The sequence below is a fragment of the Bombus vosnesenskii genome, unplaced genomic scaffold, assembly GCF_011952255.1.
Source record: "Bombus vosnesenskii isolate JDL3184/JDL3185 unplaced genomic scaffold, Bvos_JDL3184-5_v1.1 scf7180000013306, whole genome shotgun sequence".
Lineage (NCBI taxonomy): Eukaryota > Metazoa > Arthropoda > Insecta > Hymenoptera > Apidae > Bombus > Bombus vosnesenskii.
In genome coordinates this window covers 420,988-445,534 of record NW_022882955.1, presented here as the reverse complement: position 1 = coordinate 445,534, position 24,547 = coordinate 420,988, and the positions used below count along the sequence as shown (strand labels likewise).

Here is a 24,547-nt window from a genome sequence, read left to right as displayed (position 1 = left end):
AGATTGTTAGAATTAGAGAGAGGGAGAGAGAGAGAGAGAGAGAGAGAGTTGATAACTGTTATCGTAGGATTATTGCGGTTGGGAGGGATGTGGTAAATATTATGATAGGATTATTAGCATTAAGGTCTAGCTGGATTCTAGCATTAGGTGGAATTACGAGAGAGAGGATTGTAAAGTATTTAAAACATCTAAAATGATAAGATCTTAAATCTCATTCGACAATTGAATTATTCAGAAGACAAATTGAATCTCATTTTCTGAACATTTCTTGGTATTAGCGTCGAAATACCTGATCAGTTTTCTTAAATTAATTCTATAGGAAACAAAATACGAATTGAACAGTTTCATTCTCAGAAAACTTTATAAATTTCTCAGTTTCTCTTTTAAATTATTTTTCAATTTCACAAACGATTGGTCATGTTCGTTAAATAAATTATCTCTGATATGGCTCGATTAATGTTTAGTTTCATAATTAATAACTGCCTGTACAGTTGACATAGTACGCTCGTGGTTAGTTCTATTTATCAAAATGCACGATGCATTATTCTATATATCGTTACAAGCAATTAAATTGTCGAAAAGTAAAACACTTTTGTTACCGAAACCGTGTATTTTTATATTTTTAAACGATCGCGTTACTGGCGATAATTCATAGCAAATCGAGGTCAATTTTTTCTTTCCTTCTTTTTTTGCGGAGGGAAAAGGACAGCTCGGATCGAAGAACGGACCCGCATTTATGAATTTAAATATTCGAGATGGTGGATGGTCGACTTTTTTCCCCAGCTCTTGCAACTTTATAGCTTCCTCTATATTCAACGCTCGTACCTTTGCCCTTGTTAAACGAATACACTTACGGACACGTTATATTTGGCATGCATGCGGCCATTTCTAAGCATTCTGCATTGTCGATCTATTTTCTCTGGCTCTTTCAATTTACCTCCTCCCCTTACGATTCCATCTTTTTTTATTTAAGCATCCCTCGACTCGAAAGATATTTTTCGCCTCTTTATTTGTGTTAGTCACGATCTCGCGGCATGTGTAAATAAAAGGATAAAAAGTCGAAAGACATAAGCGAAGAATTCGATACTCTAGAAATCTGTGAATGATACCGAAAGGAATTAATTACCAAAAACAAGAAAAGTAAGTAGTTCTTCGAAAGATTCTCGTAAAGAAACGTCGCGTATATTATTCGATGGAATACCAATTTTATGGAAGCACACACGGCACAGTTCCTTTATATGTTTCTTAACTTTCGCTATCAATTTCCTGATAAACCAAATGTATATGTACCAACAAAATCATAAAGCGTTAAATCGAAGCAAAATAACGAATCCATCGAGTCTGTGAACGTTTCTAGTATACTTCCACGGGATTGGTAATCTAGCAAACTGTCGTCGTCATTTTTATCGTAGCAGTCAACGAAGCAGATACTCGCGTCGGATTAAGAAAGAACGGCGGCGAAGCCCGGGACGATGGAAATAAAGAAAGGAAACACAGTACGCGGGCCGGTCTCATTTAAATGTACGATACCGCTCGCCTCTTATCGCATTATAGTAAATACGGACTATACTCGTTCCGGCGGAAACGAGGGGAGAACGGCTGCACCGCTGATTGCAAATTGACTTCGCTACCGAAATAATACCGGCGAGCCCGTTACCTTGCGATTCTTATTGCACCAAGTTCGTTACGGTTATTCTTTTTCTCTGTCCGCTCGCTGTTTCGTTCCCACTACGCGCACATTTCGTTTCCCCTGTTTAAACGTACGTGTACGCCGCCCCGTAGCCCGCTCTTCCTCCCGCGTTTCGCTTACTCTCTTTTTTTTTCCCTTTATTTTCCACCCTTTCCTCCCCTTTGCCTTTCCGTCCTTTTCTCAACTCCATTATTTACCTTCAGTCTCCTTTCTACGTTTCTTTGTAGCGGACCGTTTGTCGAGAATGTTGTAATCCAATTTATTCCTCCGTTCTTCGTCTTTACCCTTTCTCTCCTCCTTTTCCTTTCTTCATCTTGATTCCGTTGTTTCGTTTCGTTCGTTCGCTACTTATCAACGTTCCAAAGATTTTACCGTTTCAGACGATTTGACTCGTACAACGACGTTTGATAGAGATTGTCGACGGTACTGGCAATCGACAGGTTTTGGAGAATTTTTGATCGAAATACAACGTTAAGTTTAAGATGCAATTTCATCTATGTGAACGAAGAAAGTTTTATTTATTATCTATTAGTTTTTTACTTATCTATTACAATTAAAAAGATGAAAAAACTATTCGAACGTCGAAGCTTATAGTATTTAATAGTTGAACGCTTTCCCCTAATAGCTCAATAATTTTGTAATTATCTACTTTGTCTCCTCGTTGCAATGAACAGTCCAATATTTTCATATATCGTGTATGTCTCATAAAATAGTATGATATCAAAGGATAATGTTAACACTTCGATAAGCGCATTAGATATACAAGATTTTGTTTCTTTCTGAAAAAAGCTATAAATTATCAATTACTGAATTTTCATTTAATTAAAAGGAAAATTATTCTTTCAACTGCGCTCATACAGTTTGGAAACAATTCTCCATTTCGTCTACAGTTAGAAAAAAGAAATTGAGAACAGAGATTCTGAAATGGGCAACGCCAGGAACTATGCACGAGCTGCCTTTGTTTTCCGAGACCAACCGACAACGTCCAAACAGGAATTTCGCAAAACTTCACGCTGGGAAAATTCTCCGACGCTGTGCATTCTTGCGCGATTTCACTGCGCGCGTAATTTGAATGCGTTTCATGGTCGGTCGGTTTCGAAAATAGACCCTGTGATTTTTGCAACGCGGTCCTCCAACTAGGACCTTTTATTTTCTTCAATGAACGGAGGGGACGAATTCGCCTTCCACGATAAATAAACTTCTCACTTCTATACGTCAGGTTAATTTTAACCAGAATTTCTTCTGCCTCCGGAAAAATGTATCTTACGTAACTTGTAAATTATTATAATTTAATTTATCAAATTATTAAAATTTTAATAAACAAAGCTGTTTACAGTTACATCATTGTATAACTTGCTAAAAATCTCCTGATATGACGAACAATGGAACTAATTGAATTGAGAAATACAAAATTTAGAACTTATCACATTTTCGTACATGTGAAATTACCTAACATACATATATTTCATCTGTCATACTGCTAATGAATACGAAGTATACATTTTTTTCAATGAAACATCTCCTCCCATAATTTCCGTATTTTATTTTCTCGTTACGTACAACATCAACAAACATTTTCCAAGTTATCTTCCATTATACAAAATATTCCTGTCACATTCGTTTTCTATATATCGTAATATTAATAACAACGAAAAATCATTTATACGAAAGTTATAGTTCCCAACTCAGTTATGTTCTTCTACATGTACTGACTAATGAAATAAGCTTCTGCCATGTCAGGCCCGAAAATGAAACGTTACTCGAATCTCCGTTTAAACCACACTTAAAACCTTCCATTATCCTAATGCGACCATAGAAAGCAGGGACCAAAATATCGCATTTTCCAGCAGGGCATGTCGTGTAACGAGCAGGGTTGCTCGCGAAACGAGGGTCGCGCATCGCGCCGATAAACGCGTCGCCTCGCACTGTGAAAACGTTTAATCGACAATCACGGCTCGATTGTCGGTTGTCCTATATTACCGCCTTAATTGCGGCACATTAATTATAATGGTATGATTATTGGGCCGTGAGCGTGATTACCCCTGCCCGTCTCATCTGTGCCGATTAGGCCGTCTTTGTGCACGCTGGGATCGACCCAGTAACTAATGTCGACACCGGCTGGGTGCCACCATTCGATCACTTGTCAGACCCGAATGATAGCCTCACAATGTGCGTGTATATGTACGTCTTCGTAGTGTAATTTCTTTGTTCATCTTCGTAATAAGAAGGAAGTTAAAAATACACTACGAAAGAAAATGTACAATTAATAATATCATCCACACCGCTTAACGCCGAGAAACACGACAAACCTCGAGACTTTAAGGAATTCTCTAACAAGTAGCAATTTGTCGAAGCGTTATTGGACGTTGACGTGCACCTCACAGATGTCTTTGTACGTTATGAATAATCTAGAAAATTCTCAAAACTTCGACGATCGTTAAATATGTAACCCGAATGCGAAGAACGCGGAGTTCTGCCGCAGTCTACTCGTCGTATTGTCAAACAATGAACAAACAATTCGCTTCGTTTTCTTCTTCAAGAACATTTTTCCCGCCTCCCTTACGAGACCAAACTTCGTATACGATATAAACGCAAATACTGGAAAGCGCACCCCATAAAGTCTTCCTCACCCCCAAAAGTCACCCTAAACCGCTTTCCATCCCATGGACCGAACAATTTGCCCAAGTCAGCATCCGCCAATGCGCGCCAAACTCTGGTGTCTCAGTTCATCAAGCCCGTCCATCGTCTTGGTCCCCTCGCCTCGTCTAAGTCGTTTAATTATCCGCAGCAAGCTGGCCGAGAAATATTTCGCGTGGAAACGTCCGTCGACAAAGGCTCGGCCTTGGAAGGATCATCAACGAAACGGAGAAGGGAGAAAGTGAGAAGGAATCCTTGGGAGAAATACGCAAGGACGTGGGAAGATGGCGCAGGGCCCGGCGAGTAGCTCCGGTTCAAGTTTTGTCGCTGCTGGCCGAGAGATAATAGCTCGGGCTTAGTCTGCACAAAGGGAAGACGGCACCCGCAGCTCGCGACACTTGTGCGCTACGGCTTAAGTTTCGTAATACCGGCCGAGCGGCCGTGATACACTGTACACGTTAGGCGGACACTTAATGCAATTTGCATATCTTCGGCTTAAAGAAACCGACCTTTGGCCGAAGACCGTTGTTCCAGCAGTGCGGCTTGTTTTCATTGCCCTGGAGGGTTGTGAACCAGGCAGATGAAAATGGCTTTGGTCTGGAATATGCTTAGGTATTTTCTTTCGCCTCTTTTTTATTGTTTACTGGGAACGGAGTTTTGTAGAGTGGCGGTCAGGGATTGGGAGAAAGTGTGGTTAAGCGTTTGTATTCGTCTTGTAGAGAGAATGATTCATATATACCGTGTATAGGGAATATTCTACAGAAAGTTTGAAACTAGCTAGAGAATAACTGTTCATCGCGCAATATATAAAATAATGTATCATGAAGCAGCAGTGATTCTTTATATCGTAGTCTCAATGTTATATTTCTCGTGATTTATTAAAAAATATATATTTATACGCATCGTTTTATTTGATTGAAATTCGTTAACAACATCGATCAAATAAGAATCCGTATTATAGTATTAGCTCTTTGTTAACGACGGTTTTTCAACATGCAGAATGATTTTTGTCAGCTAATACGTCCAAAAATAATTCGACGATGTTTATCCTATACGTGATTTTTATTTAATATACTTGAAATCTCGTACGGGAAGTTTCATCTTTACTGTTTGGCGAACGAATTCATTTACGGTCGGCGTGCATCGCGAGAACCGCCGGAAGCTCCGTTCATCGAGCGGTGAAACGCGATATTTTTCATAAAATCCCGAGTCGACCGCGGCTGCGTGATTCTGAATATCTTTTACAGAGAGGAAACCGTTCGATTCCGCGTAACGGCCAAACAAAACCCCTATGTAAATTGTGTACTCTCGCTTGCATATTTTGTTAGTTTTATGTACGCACCAGTTTTTATTTTCGCAACTTCATAGACGAAAGGGCAGAGTTTCAGGTTCCATCCAACTGGACCTTATTCGACTCAGCTGTATCTGTTTTAAGCATTTAATAATAGTATCGATCTTGAAACCAGTTCCGGTGATCAGCCGTTCGTAAAATTTCCAATATTCTTTCCATAGCCGAGGAATATTAATTTTAAGAATTGATTTCAGATTTTGAAGAATCACATAGGCAGATATCGAATGCGTAAAATTGCAAGTTGGCGGAAAGCGGTACTCCTACAATTTTTTGTTCAATTTCAAATATTACCATATCATCTCTCGATAGATATGCATTCTTGTCAAACTTGACGATAATCAAGAAATTTCAAAGGTATCGATCCCTCGTAAATCACTGGCCTTTCACAATGGCGGAGGAAAGTAATGACGAACGACCAGATACCAAGAAGAATTAGCCACCGACTCGAATTGCGTGCGCCGTCAGATAAAGCATTCCATAATTCTTCGTGACAGGACGATCGTCAATATTAACAGAGTTACAATTGACTGTTAGTGCAACCTCGCTGTACCGCGGGTTGAAGATAAATTTAACGCGCGCGAGGAAATTGAAAATGGTTTACACTGTCGAACTGAATTGCAAAAAAAAGGGGCGGAAGAAGAAAAAAAATTGGAAAAAAATCAAACGGGGATATCGCCGATCGTAATTGTCAGCACATAGAGTTTCGAACCTCTATTCAACTGATAACACATATCTGACAGGATAGAATCCTGACAGCGCAGCTGCCGAAAGGTAAACAAAATTTGCGATGCTGGAATATTGAAATCGATCGATCCTACGTACATAGGTGTTTCGGAGAGAGAAAGAGAGAGAGCATGGTTTAAAAAATGTTTTTGGAGCCATAACAGTTCGAACACGTTTACCGTCATTAATTTCAATTTGATTAAAATTTTTGTTTATTCACCGTTCGAAATTTTCGACGTCATCCTGTCTCGTTTGGAAATAATGATTGCTGGGTCAGTGGTCGAGTGGTCGATCTACTCTCATTGAGGCGCATGGACGCTCAATTTTGTTCAGTGATGTTGCAAGAGTTCCATTTGACTGCATATAAAGATTGCATTGTTTAATGTATTTCACTTTAAGGGTCGAAGAATGTGATGTACGCGCATGTATAATGAAGAATTTTAATGATTCTGTATTTTAGTTTCTATATTTTGGATTGTCTTAAGTTTCCACTCTTTACTAGTCAACATTCTTTGTATAAATAATTGCAAATTTTTTTTTTTGGAGCGTGTTAGGATATAATCCATAACAATATTTCTCCATTCTTCATCCCTCGTTTTCTTATATCCCCTAACAATTACCAGTATCAACTGGTGCTTGCAGATCTAGTTCCATTTTCAACATATTCACTGAGACCTCTGAACCACCACTAAGAGTCAGAATAAAATACCTAAACGATAACTTCTAAGTTTCGGCATTTCGAAATCCTATTTATCTAACCATCTTCATAAACAGAAATATCAGCAGATTTCAAACTCATCCACCAGCAAACTACCCCTTACTGGTGTAAGATAGAAATATCCACTCCAATTTTAAAGACAAAGCACGCGAAGAGCTCGTCAAAAACCCATCCGAAGTAGCTTGAATTCTCCGCGACATTAACCTTCCATAAAAACCGAAGCGGCACGGGGAACGATACGTGAAACGAAATCGTGTTCGTAGCGAAGGATGGCGTTCGGATGGTGAGCGTCGGCAGAGCGTAGATGGGATTTTAGAAGGGTTGCAAGGGTAAGGTAAACGATATTTGCGAAGCTTGGGGGATCGATAGCAATTTAACCGCCCCTCACCATTCTGTACGACCGCTCCCCTGCGCTACATCTATGTACCTTCGCCGGACGTAGGTCCACCTCCAGCAACCAGCAGGAGCATCATCATCATCGTGGCTACCGCGGCTGCTTCCACCCTCTCTTACTCTCTCGTCGGGTTGTGCACCGTGGCCCAGTCGGAACTCATCCATATACATCGAGAAAATTAATATCTGGGCTTCGTTCGCGCGTTGAATAAACTTGGTTGCGCGGCCGCTTCCTTCCAGCGTCGCTTCCTCCTTCGTTTCTCTTCCTCCCTCGCTACTTCCGGGCGACGATGATCAACCCCTTGTCTTCGAACATCCTCGTTTTTCCTCGCTCTAAGCATTGCTGAGCGAGCCACGCGAACGTAAAACGGTCGCGTTCGTTAATAACTTCGCGGCGGAACTTTAATTCCGGATCGCCACTGTTCGTTCCTCCTTTTGTTTCTTGGAATTACGATCGTCGGACTGTTCCTGATCACGCAGCATGTGTGGTATTCTTGTTTCGTCTGGATCCGCTATTTGTATCCTCCTCGGTTCTTTTTCGTACCTTTGCGCGAATCGCGATGACACTGATGATGTATTCGCGACGTTCTAGGCTATGTTAGGTAATTGGGTTAGAGGCGTTCGTTTCTCGTACCTACGGTGTTTCTTTAGGTTTCTGAAGGTTCCTTTTAACAGAGTACATAAGTGAATAGTTGGAGAACTGTGTGCATGAAATATTAAGAGAAACGTTTTGGTCTTTACGGTGGAGGTTCAACGTATTCGCTGATGTATATGTTGCATTTTAGATTACGTATTTTATTGGTTGTTGTTAGAGAGATAGACAAAATAGCGGGCAATATATTAGAAGAACGTTATTATTTAAACAAGTTTGGAGGAAAATTAAATATGGTAGTTTCCATCATTTGAAAAATCATTAAACTTTAGAAAAACTCGTGAATAGCAATGAAAGTAATCATAGTTTACTTCATTACTTAAATTTCGACCACTTTTTCAGAGAATACTTCTATTTTTGTATTTACTATAAAAAATTACACATAAAGTATCATCATGGAAGCGGACATCAACTATTTAAACGTATTATTTATTTAATAAATTAAGAATGAGTTGCAGCGGTATACAAAACACCACGTGTTTCCAATGATTTATTCCAGCGTCGAAACTCTGCTCTCGTTTCTTTCAGAATTTTATTCAAGCCTCCCGTTCAACCCCCTTTCGCGTGCGCATCTCTTGCTATATGCAAACGTTTTGTGTCGCGTCCTGTGTGTTCGCGTGTGATTCATCGATCTCTCGTAAGCGCGGATAACGTCCAGCATGGCTGGTCCGCTTATATTTACATATTTAACTAACCCAACGGCGGAAGCATTAACGCAAACGCGGACGGATAATCTGGAATATGTTAATCCGCCGCGAGATGCATACCGTCGCTTTGAATTAACGCGAACGCTCGTCTACGACGCGAATCGTGTACACGGCCGATGTCGAAGCGGACGAATATGGCATGTAATGCTTTGTGTGTACCCCTACGTCAAACGTATAATTGTGTCAGTGACAATGGCTGAATATCGTATATTTTTTGCGTTGAATTATTCCAGATATTGCCACCATTGCGACTGTTCGTATTAAAATTTCCCTTCTTTACATTGTTTGTTTTAATGATTTTGGATTATTACGATGTAAATCAGAATTTTTACATGAATTGTATTTCTGATTAATTTACTTGCTTTAATTAATTTCTTTGCATTCGATTCATATACATTTGCATCTCTGACGTGGAATTTTAGTTATTGTTTACGAAGGACCTGGTCTTGTTACTCGGAGGGAATTGAACGTTAATCCTGTAACTGTGCAATGAAACTTAAGTAATTGGCAATAAGTTGAATGGATCAGTTTGGTTTCCGAGAAACTCGTATCTTGTAATATAGCCACTGAATCGTCAAACGAATTTACAACCTGTTAATCGTCGATAGCAACCATTGTCTCATAATTCTTCTGGTTAAACTGTAACGAAAACACGGGTGTATCTCGCGATTCCTCAACACGACTATGGTTGACGAGACCCAGTTGACGACGCGGTATAATCGAGTGAACCGAGACGATCGTAACGAGGGTCTGACAAGCAAGAAGACGGAGTTTAGGTCGCTTAGCGCGACGAGCTTCGTAACCTAAAATCCACAGTCAAAGTTTGCTACCACTTGGCAGCAGTTGTCCTCGGATCGCGAAGGCCACCTAAGGTCTCGAGAGATCCTCGACTGGCTGCTAGTTCTCGTAAGAGTGCTTCAGCGTTGTTGTCAGTGCGCCGAGGAATATGCGAAAGCGACACTCGTCTCATACCCGAGAACTTCTCATTTAACCCTCCCAGCCCCGTTGCCCAACTTTCATCCCTTCTACGTATCGTCCTGATAACGAAAATGATCGATCAACTCGTTGAACCATATTACGTATATTTTCCTTTTGAGTTTTGCTAGCTTTTATTTTTAGTTTGCCAAGTTCGATCGATTGTTCTTAAAACAATGTTTTGTTATTTATTAAACACGTAAAATCTTAATGAAAGTGTACGTGAGGGGTGCTTAAAATTTTTTCTAAGTTTCTTCTAAGAAATTCTTCGAAGTTTTAGAAAATTTCTGCTTAATTTCTTGGATTAATCTTTTTTTCGATTACAAAGATTAATCACTCGATTATTTATGATAAAAAAACTACCGAATAATTCATGAAACTATTGAACTTGTATGGAGGAAATCATTCGTTACAAATCGGATTTCTTTGAATCTAAATTATATCTAAATTTGAATAAAAATTAGAACTATTTCCTATGGAGAAATTAAACAGTTTTTATGTCGATCAAACAATTAATTTCCCTATAGAGAAACATGACAGTATAGGCGATTAGCCGCGGATCATATCGTAACAAACGTAGCCAATTATGTTTGAGTTGCGCCCTTCGTAACACGCGAAGAATCTTGTTCATCTGTCGACGCCGTTCGCCAACTTTGAGGTCGAGCAACCTGGCATCGAATAGAATCAACAACGAACGAGATTTTGTTTCTGCGTGTTGCGTGGTCAGAAAAACTAGAATGGGGCCGAGCGTGTTCACAGAAATCAAGAGAATCATCTCGCCCACGTGCAGACGCTTCTGCTAATTTTTCGCCTCGATTCATTAACTTCGTCCCGTAGCATTCGTTCGAAGAATTCTTCTATTCTTGATAATTCTGCTAAATTTAGTATCATCATGCGATTCTCTTTGTTCATCATTGTTTTTGTAAGAAGCAACGTATACAAGAAACTACTTTTACTAAAAGGTATGTAGAGACATTTACAGAATAATAAAGATTTTCTTATAAGAAAATATGGCGAGATGAACGTTGATGATAGTTTCCTTATTATGATGAATTTATAAACAATCAACAATGATAAATAATTGCAAAGTAGTGGAAATGCAATTAACGTTAATTATGTTACATAATTTTATAAACCAGCAGGGGGATGTATATACATAAACGTAAATAATAAATTATGAAACAGATAATTATTTTTAATGTAATACATAGCAATAAAAACGAAAGAAAATTTACAATTCGAACCTTTTGTTAATTATTATGAACGATAATGAATACGTGGAAATTACGAAGGAAATATGATGAAAAATAAATGAAAAGTATCAAGTTCATAGCAATGATATCACAATAAGAAAAGCTGCAAAATATTCTGAAACTGATTGACATACAAGGAAATTATCTAGTAAAATTTATTGTCGTGTTAATCGTGTATTTTCTAAACTTCGTTTCAATTTATTAAACGTATTATTCAATTGAATATTGACTGCCAGAAAATGTATGATACATGTCCTGTTTCAGGCAACGGGAATTTAGAATTGTTCGATAGTGAGAGCGGGCCGGACCTCACACTATCACCTCAGACCTTCACGTCGACGGCGGAGGCCTTCATCAATGACAATAGTGATAGTCTTGGCGTTCCAGGAGACAACGATACGGGTGAGTGTCGTTTCCAATTCTACTTTTATTGCGCGCTGTCTGACCACTACCGTGCTTGTTCTACTTGAACTCCACGTTATAAACGAAAACGCGTCTCTTAAATCTTTCCTTTTATGATGATAATAAAGTTGAAATGATATTGGGGGGGCTCTTAAAATATACAAATTCATAAAAAATCTTTTACTACATAAAATTACAAATTGGTAAATAAAATTTCTGCAGCATTTTTCATTCGTTTTATCCACTTGCGTTGCGATACAAATATTTCAGCGAAGAGTATTTTCTATATATCACATTTTAAAGTCATATTAAAGTCATTAAATATAACATTTTAGAAGAGTGCACTTTTACAAAGATATTTTATTTCTAAATTAGTAAACAACCAAAATTCTAAAATTTCAATTAACTGAATTCCATCAAATTTTCTATTTCTCGGAGGAAACATTCAATTATTAATAATTTTCATTCCGATTATTTATGATTTGGTAGAATATTAATACTAAAATCTTGACCAACTAAATTTTCCCAAATTTTCTGCTTCTTTAAGCAAGCTTTATATCTTAACAGTAATCCTATTCTCCCGAATTTATCTCGTTGGAATTCATCTCATCCATTTTATCCCATTGTTAAAATTTCAAAGACGCAGCGCTATTCGTCAGACAACATTAAGACCTATTTAGACATCCGCTCAACCGATTAACCTTCGACAAATGAAATTGGTGATAAGGACGAATAAATCAAGATTCGAAATCGTCGCGGCGTTTTAGTGGAAGCCCGTGTTTCCTTTAATTGAAACGGTCTAAAGGGCGTGGGCCGTCGATCGTTTAGAGTCGTTAGGCGAAGGAACCGAGGACAATGCATTAGCGTAATTGTTGCGCTGCTCGTCAACGGGTACAGTTGAACAGTGAGTTACAACTAGTTCGAACAAGTCCGGGGGAAGCTATTTCCGTGCGTGCGCCACGCTACATAATACCCATTGTTCCCGACAAGTATAAGGGGTCTGTACTAGTTGTACACCGGCTATAAAATGTCCGCATTGTTTCCTGGGGACACGGTGCACGGTAATCAACACGCCTTTCCAGAAGTGGAAGCTACACCTTAATGTTCTGATTGAAACCTTAGCTCGTTTGTATTTTGTACGGACGTACACGTTGTTTCGTTAAAACGTCATTCACTTAAATGAAATAACGTTCCACTTAACGATCAATTAGTTTCGTATATCGTACTTATAAAAATATTTGTAAAAATTATCGGTTTTACAATTAAAAAAAAAAAATTGTCCAGTTGCTGGAAAGAATACAAATTGAACGATGGAGAAAATGGAAGAACAGGAAGATTTACTTTTGAAGTTTGTTTGTGGCCATTTTTAATACACGAGCCATTTGTATTATCATATTTATTTTAATGAAGGCGCTTGTGTATCGAAACGTTATAAGAAATAATTTGCATTCGAGTGTGACAAGCCTGTTTTTCGATAAATACTCGCAACTTCAGACGCGTAAATCATCGAAAGAAGACGTGTTTACAAGAAACAAAAATACATAGTATCCAGTCCTTCTCGTAATTGCGATAGAATGTAGTAACATGACGCAATCTCTCATCCTTTGACGCGCGATTCACGCGCGGGATAAAACAAACGAGCCGCCTGGCCAAAAACTATCGGATTTCAAGCGGCGAGCCAACAACCGAGCGTGTCATGCCCGATGCCAAAAGCGCGTTGTTTGCGTTCGCTGTGTCAAACCGCGATTCGATTTGTTTTTTCTCGTCACATGGACGCATTCTAATTGCCGTCGCGTGTCTTCAGGGTTGCTTTCACCGGGGGAAAGTATGTCAGGATTCATCATCGGGATACCCATCAATGATTGTTGATAGATTTCACGAACGATAACCTGTTATGGAAAAATACGTGAAAAATCTGACTTTGTATTTTTATTTTACAATGTCACAAGTAATTTATGCAATTAGATTTCATAAATCCCATCAAGATTCATCATCAATATATTCAAAGTTTCATGAATTTATTTCGTGGTAATTCATAAATTTCCCACATCGATAAAATTCGTATAGACATTATAGTTTCGTTTTAGTCAAAATGTGAGAAATAATTTATGGAATTGGGAATTGTACCTGAGATACGTATGTGAATTCTAGTAGGTATTTCGCTTCGTACGTGTACCGTGAAGTTGGACAGTAACCAGATTCTAATTAATACAGAGTAAAGATTTATCATTTTTGAGGATAATGATTTATGAGCTGTTGCTGAATAACATTGTAATTGGATTTTATGTAGTGCTATATTTTCCCAGCGCTTTTGACGGATCTCAGTCGTATGGTCTTTGGTATACGATACTCTTGAACCCTGTCTATGTCTGACAGATTGAGAACTTGCAAATGAGAACGTGTTTTATATAACGCTTATTCTGTCACTATGTATTACTACTATTTTCAATATTCGCATTTCCAAAGATACCAATGTAATATTATGATATATTTAAGTTTACCAAATGTTTACTTATCGAGGTAAAATCTAAATAAATCGCATTCTTAAATTCTCCAAATTTTTCTCTTTTCCCAACTAAAGTTTACTGAAATCCATAAAATTTGTTCCAATAGCACCGATCGATCAAAATTCACGCAATCTTTATTCTCGATTCACTGAAAATTGCTCGAATTCCAATAACCCTTTTCGAAAGCTGCAAACATTCAAAATCATCGATAAACTATATTTTACTTGGTTTAACCACGTCTAAAACGGTAGTTCCGAGAACTACGGATTTATTTCATTTGTAAAATGTAGACCGCGATCACGGGGAATAAGGTGTTTTGCACGAGCGAGTAAGTTCGTTACGACAATTTTGAGGGACACAGAGGGTGGTCGGGAGAACTTCGAAGCCGCAGCTGCGGGCAGTCGCGTCCATGAATAAATTTCACCGTGACGATATGTCATTTGCATATTACCTGCTACGTGACGGCCGAACCTTGGTCGCGTCGAATGTCGCGTTAGGGTAAGCCAGATCGAAACGCTCGACTCTCCCGTATTACGAGGAACTGTGCGATACGAACAGAGTTCCTGTATGCTGCTATCGATCTACGCTCGCTCATATTGGTAGACTTTCTACGGGTGGCTTCAACGAAACACGTAGAACACAATGAAACATATCTACGATTGTTACTTGAAAGTTGGAACTTTAACTTTAAACCTCGTTCAAATTGTTTAACTAGGCAATTAATACGTAAAATTGAGAAGAAATAAAATATTATGAATGTGAAATATTTCGTAGATGTAATATATGTTTAATGATTAGGGGAACTTCGTTGAAATTAAGCAGCTGTTTATAAGAGGAATAAGAAATTATGTACACGTCTAGCTGAGAATAGTACAGAAATTAAACATTCGTTGCTTTAATAACGGTAATTATGCTTGCTTCGATACACCTGAAAGATCGTATAATCTTATTTCGCAATAAATTAAAAATACAAATTATCCCATTTTCTTATATCGTCACAAATATTCAATATTTTCTGAAATTCAAAAAACTGTTCCATCGACTATCTGAGAAATTTTGCCAAATTTCATGAAACCTTGGCAAGTTCCTACATACAAGCTTCGTTTTACTCCTTTGAAAGAAATAATAATAAAGTAACTAATAAACGATTTTTATGTCAACGATCCGAAGTAAAATCTTCATTGTTGACGGAAACTTGGAATCATCTCCAAAGTCTTGCCTTTCATTCGAATTTTCGACGTTCCAAGTTAAGGAAGTGCCACCGATAAGAATATTATTCGTCCGACGAGGTTAAAGACGAACGTCGACCAAGACGATCTACATATGAAAGACGACGCGTTGCTCGACGATAAACGCCGCTCCTAAAGAGGTTATCCCGACGACATTGTGCCGAGAAATGTCGTCAAGAGCGTCTTTCGCCTTATTCTTTGGCCTTTTTATACTACCTTCTGCCGTTCGGGGAATATTAATTCCCCGAATTACAACGACGAGGAAAATAAAAACGTTGTTATGCTAATCCACGGACGGACTGATTTTTATTCGACTTGCAATTCAAACGAGCTACATGGAAATCGCGAAACATGCAAATGCCGGCGTATTTTCCTGTTGTAAAGGGACATACATATATTTTTCGATTTTCAACGTTACGCACTACGAACTCCGACAAAGCATTATTTCATTACGAATCGATTTTTGATACCCTTTCAAATATGAAAGAATGGACATTTCTTTCGCAGTGACGTATGCAAATGACATGTTATTGATCCTCGCCATTTTATTCTTACGGATTTGTATACTAACGTCGAAACCGAGAATTGTAATTATAATTCCTTCAATAACGTGTAATTGTATGCTGTAAAGTAATTTCATCGTGGAGACTTCAATTCCTCCAATAAAAAGTCACTAATGGTAGTAGTGTGTGAGTACGTAGTCTATATCGAATAGATATCGTTATCTAATTGTAAGCTCATTTTACATTTACATTTGATGCCGAATTTTAATTAGATACATTGACTTAAAATTAAGATCCTTTCCCGAAAGAATATTTTTAAATAATATATTTTAAAGAATGGCTATATTTATGAAAATATTGATAGAATTTAAACATTGATTTTTTAAAAACAGAGATAGAAGTTTCTTCTGACTTTTTCTGCTTCTTATTTTCATTCGAACAATGGATTAGTCGAAATTAAGAACACTTATTAGAGTTCAATATTCAACCTGGTCGAACAAAAATACGAAAAAATGTAACAAAGTTGCATTTCCTAGTTTACTATCTCAGCGTTTAATCGCAATAACTTTTTAAATATCGTATTTATAAATAAATATTTGAAAACAAGACTCGAAGGCATATTATTTTCAATTTTACATTATTTACTTGTTCCTAGAGAATCGTCACATTGTATTACCAACGAGTCGTATTCCTGTTCCTCGCAAGCAAGTGAAATCCTCTACTTAAGATAAGTTGCAGAGTTCGTTCCAGACAATTAATTAAACGATCCCGCGAAATAAGCTTTGATGAAATAGAAAGGCAGCGCCGGTATGCCATGGTGTTCGTATTAAATTCAGCGAGAGACGCGAGCTCTCGTAATAAGACATCAGACTGGCACGCGGACGTCACCAGGGGATGAACCTCAGCCTGGGGGGGAAAAATACGCCGGAATCGTTGTAGACAGAAGAATATTGCATTCTTACGTTGAAGCAATTACTCGCGCGCCGAGGTATCGTTCTTCTGTCGCCTTTACACGTCGGAAACTTTCTACTAAGGAAAAATGCTTGAGAACGAACAGAGGAAGAAGAAACGAAGGGAAGAGAAGAAAAAAGAAGGATCACTTTTCTACCACCATAGAAAATACCAGGCAAAGGATCGTATCTAGGACTCCTCGTTTACTTTTTCCCTTTCCTCTTCGCTGCCTTTCCTACCGTTTCTCTCTATCCTTCGCACACAACTGCGCTTCTTCTTGAAAGAACTTCATTTCTGACTTCAAGACTCCGCAATTTGTGTCTTTTCGTGTCTCTATTTGGAATCATGACATTAGTCTCTCTCGGTGGAAGTTTTTTATTTCACGCGAATTCTCCGCCACGGATGATGGCGTTCAATTATTTGGCCAAAAACTTGACAAATGCTTATAGTACAGGTGATTGGATTTTTTATTTTCTATAGATAGCGTGCGTGATAGAGTACAAAGTTTCTTCGAATCTTCTGAGATACTCGTAAGAGATTCAAAGCAAAGGAAAACGCCATTAGGTTTCCTTAATTGCTCAGAGTTGCGGGATTTTCATTAAATAGTACATTGCGTGTTAAACATTTGATTGTTGAGAATTAGTCTCACATTTCTTTTCAGCACCTAAATTTCGTTACTTTCGGACGAGCTTTTCCAAAAACCCACGAAATTCAACTGTTTTAAATTTTGCCTACTGCAAACTATCACGACCACGGTTGTAACAATAAAAAGCTAGGTTTTAACAACTTTCACACTATCAAACCTCGACGATCACCTCCGTGTAAGCGCAGCCTCGTGCACTCTAGCTGTCTATTTGCCGTTTTTTTTTCCTTTTTTCAACGTGAACCTGATGGTGTATCGCGAAACCGAGTTCTTTTTTCGTTGACCAACTTTTTCACGCTTGTTTTTCTCCGGCTCGGTCCAGAGCGCTATCTATCCTTTTCTCTCACACTGAACGGAACGTGATTCAGCTTTCGCGCCCCGTTTCGTTGTTTTCGCCATGCTCGAAACTGCAACGGCGATCTCGTTTCAGGAGGTGTCAGTTTCAGAAGCGTAGAACGGCGGTTTTAATGGAACTCTGAGCAGGACGCGTCTCGATATCTCCTCATGGACGATCGATTTTTCTTTTGTTCATCTTTCTAGCCGCGGCGTTCCTCGGCTTTTCGCCGTCTTGCGGCTTGTAAAGCTCGATCCATTGCTTTACTTGATTATTAAAATACGATTCCTACGACTTTTGTCCGAATTGTGAAATTGTTCGACGTTATCGGCTTGATTCTGCTTGAAAAACGCTATAAATAGCATAGTATATTGTTTAAACATCGATGTGATGGAAATTATCGATAAAATTAATTGTACAAGATATAGTTCTCTAAATACTTTGGAAATAAAATTCAGCGAGATATCGCAGCTTATTATCCAATAACAGTAGATCGAGTTTAGAAATTCGCCTGAAAGTTGTTTCTCATGAAACATGTATTGATTCTCTGTAATTTTGCTTATTATTCATTCGTCTCAGTCTTTGGTTTTAAAGATCGTGTATTATTTTGAGAAAAAACTATTGGAAAAATTTCTGAGCTATATATACGATATTAAAACGCGTTTACTCACGTGGAGCTACTGTCCGATACAAAATTTGACAGAGATATCTGTTATTCCTGGTCATCGTGTAAAAAAAAAAAAAAAAAAATTTCGATGATCGATTAAATTTTATGATATCAACTTTCCTTTCTATTTATAGCACATTTGCGCCGTGCTATATCGATATACACGTGTATTAACAGCCGCTAACGGATTATTATAGTTTTTCCTGTTCAAGACATTGTCAAATAATCAATTACTCTAATAAGAGGGAACGCGGTTTCAAATATACTAACTTTCCTTCACAACTCAACGGTAAGCCAAAAATTGCATCATTTCCAATTTCTCAGCCAGCCATTTACCTGCACCTAATACCCTCGACTAATATACAGTGAGAAAAGTTGCAGCTCGAAATGAAACTAGTCGAATTACAAGCAAACTACCGGGTCAATAATTACGAACGCGTATGAAGGGGGTGGTAAATGTTAGCGTACGCAACCATTTCGCAAGTTGTCCACCGTGTGCACCGTATTTCTGCCTCTTTCGAGAAGACCGAGTCGATTTTAGACGATGGCCGGAGGATCAATTACGGGAAGCCGTAAACATCGCACGTAACCCAATCACGAACGCGTGTTGCATGGTCGGGGTTGTACGCGGGCAGGCACGCGATCGTTTCAACCCGTCGGTTTATTGCTCGATATGATTGATCTTGTGGCGGGTATTCGCGTGTGCTGTTCCCGCAATTCGCGTGGGAGCTTGCTCTACCCTCTACCCTACCCTCTTGCCCGTCGTGGATGTTGGCCCTATTCATTTAGAAGGGCGAGCTGGAATTCGATGCGAGAGAGAGTGTGTATAAAAATTGTTAAGAACGGTCGGATAAAGTGGTTCGGGGATTTGGACGTTTGTTCTGATCGCTAAAATAAATCGGGCCGAGGTTTCTGTTGTTTTGCTCGCCGAGTTGAGTAATTCGCGAGAACGTTTCGCGAGAACAACAGCGAAATAGGAAACGTGTCGGAAGCTCCTTTTTAGGGGAATGAAATTTTTCGGCCCGATGGATGTTATATATTTGACACTTTGTTTCGTATATGACATTTTTCAAGATGAGATCTACAATTCCGTATATAAAACATGAAATTTTGTGCGCGACACTTATGAGCGTGAAACGTATACGTTTGGGGAAAAATCCTTCAGATCAAGACAAATTCTTAGTTCTGAATGTGATTGATTTTGAAAGATCGTTCTTTGCTTCTATTTTTGTTCTTATTCGCATATTATTCGTATCAGCCTGCACATAAATCTTACTTTTCCATGTTCTTATCGAAACGTTTCAATAACATATTTTGAAGACGGACTATCAAGAATTAGAACGAAAGTGATTTCATTAAAGTTCAAGGTTGAAGGTTTGGAATGAACTGTAATATTTTTAAATATCGGGAAAAGCCAAAAATATAGTCGGGAATTTGGCATGAGAATCACAAGTAGTAATTGTGCAAATTGTTAAGCAAGCAGAAAATTAATCAATCCAATCTCCATAAGTATCTATCTAGTGCCAAAGAAGGCACTTTGATGAAATCGTAAAAATCTTCGCTGATTGCCGATTCTCCTTAGCTTTTCCGTCCAAGATGAACCCGTGCCAACTTTTTACGATGTGACTTCTGACTCTCCCTTGGCAATGAAATCCACTGATATTCTTCCGGAGCATTACATCAGCAACTACACCCACACGTTTTATGAATAGTAGCTTGTCGTCTCGCTATTAACGCATGGCTTCCGTATCGGTATCTTCTCTAGTAAACAGTGCGATAAATGTTACTTGATATTACAAAATTACCATTAGAAGATAGTTGACAATGCAAAAATGTTGAAAACATTCCTCATTCTATTATAAATAGAATGGAAACTTCTCGTCTATTTGAATAATTTCCTTTTTACATTTTACAATTTACTTATAGTTATGAAGGTAATAGAAAGTACCATACTTTCTCGAGTTCTATGATTGTTAAAATAATAATAATAAAAGAGCCATTCTCCATGGAATTACTCTATATAACTTTATTATCTTGTAAAAATTTCACGCGAAAGCTGAATTCCAAGTTGAAATCCAATGAAAATTTTCCCTCGATAATAGTTTCTTCCGTGCTGGGGGAAACTTAATTTTCCTGTGTACAAGTCACAAATAAAAATCTTCACAAAACAAAGAACTTTAATTTCTGATCCTTCCGTATTTCGTAATTAGATGATTATATATTTAATTATGGATTTAGATTCTCTGATCTGATATTTTATTAAACGTATTTTTTATATCTCTATCGACGCTAGTTAGATCACGCGTTATATAAAGTAACATTTTGTTTATAATTCACAGCACAATTATTTACAAATATATCAGAAACATATGTGTATTAATTCAAGATTAACTGGAAATTATTTATGTGTTTTTAGTCTTCGTATCGAATCAATATTTATAAAAACCAACATTTATCGCAAATCCGAACTCGTGTATATTTCGCATGCAAAAGGTTCGTTGCATTTTGGTAAACACAATTTCTATTTCCCCTGATCTTCTTTCTATACTTGTCATCCCCGTTTCATGCAACCATTAGCCTCAAAAGTTACCAGGATAAACCGCGCAGCCGACAAATGTATTCATCATTCTCTGGAATAGTGAAGCGAGATCTTCAATTTGCAGAGACAGAAGGACAAAAATAGAAGAACTTCCAATCATTTTTCGCACAATAATAGCGTTACTTCCACGTAACGTGGCTGACATACACGCTGACCCGGATATTCTCGTTACACTGAGGACCAATTCAGCCGCACTGGTTGCTCGCTTCCGTAAATAACGACTGCCACGCAGAAGCGACAAGCCGCTCGTTGATATCGCCGTTTCGCGCGCGCGACCCAGCCAGATACCCAGAACATGAGAAAAAAGGATAGAGCACACTACACACTTCGTGGTTGTCGCTGGAAAAACTCGTGGCCGTTTTTTCGCCAGCTTGGTTTGTCGTTTTTTCCCTTCGCCTTACGGCTGTTACAGCTTGCAGTTGGGCTCCCTTTGTGACAAGGTCCGAAACGATTCCTGTTTTTGAGAGTTCAAATTTAGCGCTCACCGTTTGCACTCTCTTGAACAGAATTGAATCGATATTGTTAGCAAAGTTTTACGAGTCTCAAGTTACGAGCTATCATTATCAGTTATCATTTATCGTGCCATATTAATTATAGCTATGTATATGTATGTCTATGAAATATTTTGATACGTAAGAGTAATAGGAGTTTACGTTTGTTATCGAGCACTCAGTGATATTATAATAACGGAGTTTTACCGTAATACGATACAACGTTACTCTTTCATGTTAACCTTACAACTGTTCATTTTCGTACCATTAACTTGGGAGAAGAAGTACAAAGAGGAAATGAAAGCAGTTGAAATTGTGTTTATCGAAATGTAAGAAATTATTTCCGTCTGCAATATAATGTCCATTTTTACTAATATTGATTTGATACATAGTTATTCATACGAATGAAGTGACATTCTGTTACTCTGTGTAATTTTAATCGATGCTGGATAATAAACGCGCGAAATGTAATAATATAAAAATGTGAAAATACTATTTTGTATATGTATACACAAAAATGAAGAAACATAGGTGATGAAAAGAACGAATGAACTCCCCTACTATATGCATGAACTCAACAAAGTACTTGTCCTCCCCCACCAATTCATATACAGAGTTCTAGTACGTGGTTGACATAAATGGCCCGGTTACAACGTTCTTTCTCTCTGGTCCACGACTTTTACGTCGTCGAACGACATCGCGGCGAGATCACTGGGGCTGGTCCTCCGAGACCGAGTTCTGTTCTCAAACGCGTGGAGATTACGTCAGAACTTATGGATTCCTTATCCAATCTCTGAAACTACCACTCACAGAGCCTCGCTCCGTTTCCTCTGTCTTTGTCTGTCTTTCACCGGCTGTTCGAGAACCTCGTAAAAGCTCGGGCGTAATGAGAGGCGGGATCGTTCCCATCGACGCAGCTGTCGCGTCGCTAGGAGCCGGCCGAGATTGTTACGACGAATGGAGCGAGTATTTCGGAGAAAGTTCGGTTCTCGCGTCTATGCCTCTATGCCGCCTCGTCGCTAATAGATGAACTTCGAACAAGAGTGGTAAACGAGTACGAGCGGCGAAACGGGTTGCGGGTGAGAGCACGGTCTCGCGTTTGCGTGGCCCAACTTTCGAACATAGAAATTTTCAGCGACGCGGTTCGCGTTTTAGCGACGTGTTTAACGAGTTCTACCGCGGTGAATGGAGGGACCTTGGGTTTTAGTTTTTGCGTTTCGATGGGAAGAAGAGCAAGTAACGATCGTTGGAGATTTCTATCATTGACGAATAGGGTTGATCGAATAGGGTTGAACGTTTTGGTTTTGATTTTTGTGGATTTGCTCTTACAAATTTGGGAAACTTTCGTTGGCTGACGAAGATCAAGTAGCTAATACTAGAATCAACCAGTTTTTCTTCTAGAATTTACTCAAGCTTTTGACGAAATTGATTATATATCTTTTATTAAGATCATCGTTGGAAAAGAAATTAATGGCAAACAATCTTTTGGATTAGTTAATTTTTATTTGTGTTTGCCCATCAGTTTGCATTTACTGTTGTCTAGGAGACGAAAGGAATTAGTGTAACTTATTTTTAATATTTATATCGTTTATCATCCCAACACTTAATTCTACACTTGCGAATGTTCACGCATTTATTAGGTTGTCTGAAAAGTTTCTTTCGTTTTATGACGTACAACGTTTTTTGTTTTATATTATTTTGTCGAATTACGTACGATCCATTTCGTTCTGTTGAGATAAACACCGTGACATTTCACAGACTTGGTTTCACGTTTGTATGAAGGTGCATTGTTGCGAAAAACACATTTGCGAAAGAAAGACACTTTTCGGACAACCTAATATATGAAATTCAACGATGAAAAACGCATGGAATGTGTTATAAGTCTTATCGGACGAAACAAGCGTAGATATCATTTCTTACTAATATTTTCAAAAATATGAATTAGCATAAACATCCGCAGTTTAATGAATTTCAACAATCAAACACTACTTGGACATAGTCCTTTCTTTTATCGATTGAGTCGAAGCTTGCACGATCTTCCGAGCGTTAATTCGCCTCGTAATCCATAAACTTCCGGAATTCTCCTAGCCTCGCGTTTCCTATCTCGCTTCTCGTTCGTAAACAGCGTCGTAGAATGCTCGTTCGTGAACAAGGTAGTCGTGGGTGTCGGAATGCAGGGGTTCCAGGGAGGACGGAAGGAACGCCGGAGAAGGTTGAAGAGGAAGGAGGCGATGTCGGCGTAATGATACGAAGAGATCGTGGAAAGTGTGAGTGGGATCAACAGAGAAAGAAAGAGAGAGAGAGACAGAGAGAGAGTGGGAAACGGGAGAGGAAGGTCGATGGTACAACCTCGTTGGCTCTAATGCGGGCTATTCAGCTCCCACAATGCACTAGTAATACGATTTCACCGTCTCCGACATCCAACGAGCCGTCCACAGGCACAGGTGTTAGCTGTGAATGTGTGCGCGGCATCATACATACATACGCATACTCGTACACACACACGCTCGAATACGATCGTACGGATTTTTAAACGAAAGTTCTTTGCTGGTGTGGGAAGAATGGAATGAGAAAAGAATGGATGGTATAGGCGTAAGCTGGTTTTGTGGGGCTCTGTTTTCATTTGTTCGTCGGTGGAAAGTGTAGACTAGCTCGCAGAAAGGATTTTAAACGTGGAAAGAAAGATTTAATAAAAGAATGGCATTATGGAAAATCGGAAATTGAGAATCGATTGATAGAACAGCGGCGGGTGAAATAAAATCGACGATTGGTATAAGAATTGATTGACAGTTGTTAATAAATAATTCTAGTAAATATTTAGAGTTTGTTAGGGGATATTAAAATAAAAAGGATTATTTCAAAAGTTATTATAGTCGAATCTTTAGAAGAAAATCCTTTTTCATCTGGAAACTATTCTGTATATGTTTTTCTATAATTCTTATTATAACTCAAATTTTTCTCTTATACAAAAAAAAAAAAAAATTCGAAAGAATCACGTTTTCTATAATCGCTTCTGGAAACTTGCTTTCACGTCGGCTATCGATTAACCATTCTGCGAGACCTCTTTTTTCTTCCAATATAGGCATTCATTTCTCACGAACGTATCGTTATTACCAGCACAC

General features: G+C 38.5%; 1 protein-coding gene across 3 annotated transcripts in view; it reads left to right on the top strand.

The window, feature by feature from the left end:
* The window catches only part of LOC117234671, a 349,263-nt gene that overhangs the window by 132,714 nt on the left and 192,002 nt on the right, over nt 1-24,547 (top strand). For all 3 annotated transcript variants that reach the window (XM_033496110.1, XM_033496109.1, XM_033496111.1), the window contains exon 4: nt 11,364-11,501. In XM_033496110.1, the coding sequence (XP_033352001.1) occupies nt 11,364-11,501 (138 nt within the window). The remainder of the gene's footprint in view (nt 1-11,363; nt 11,502-24,547) is intronic.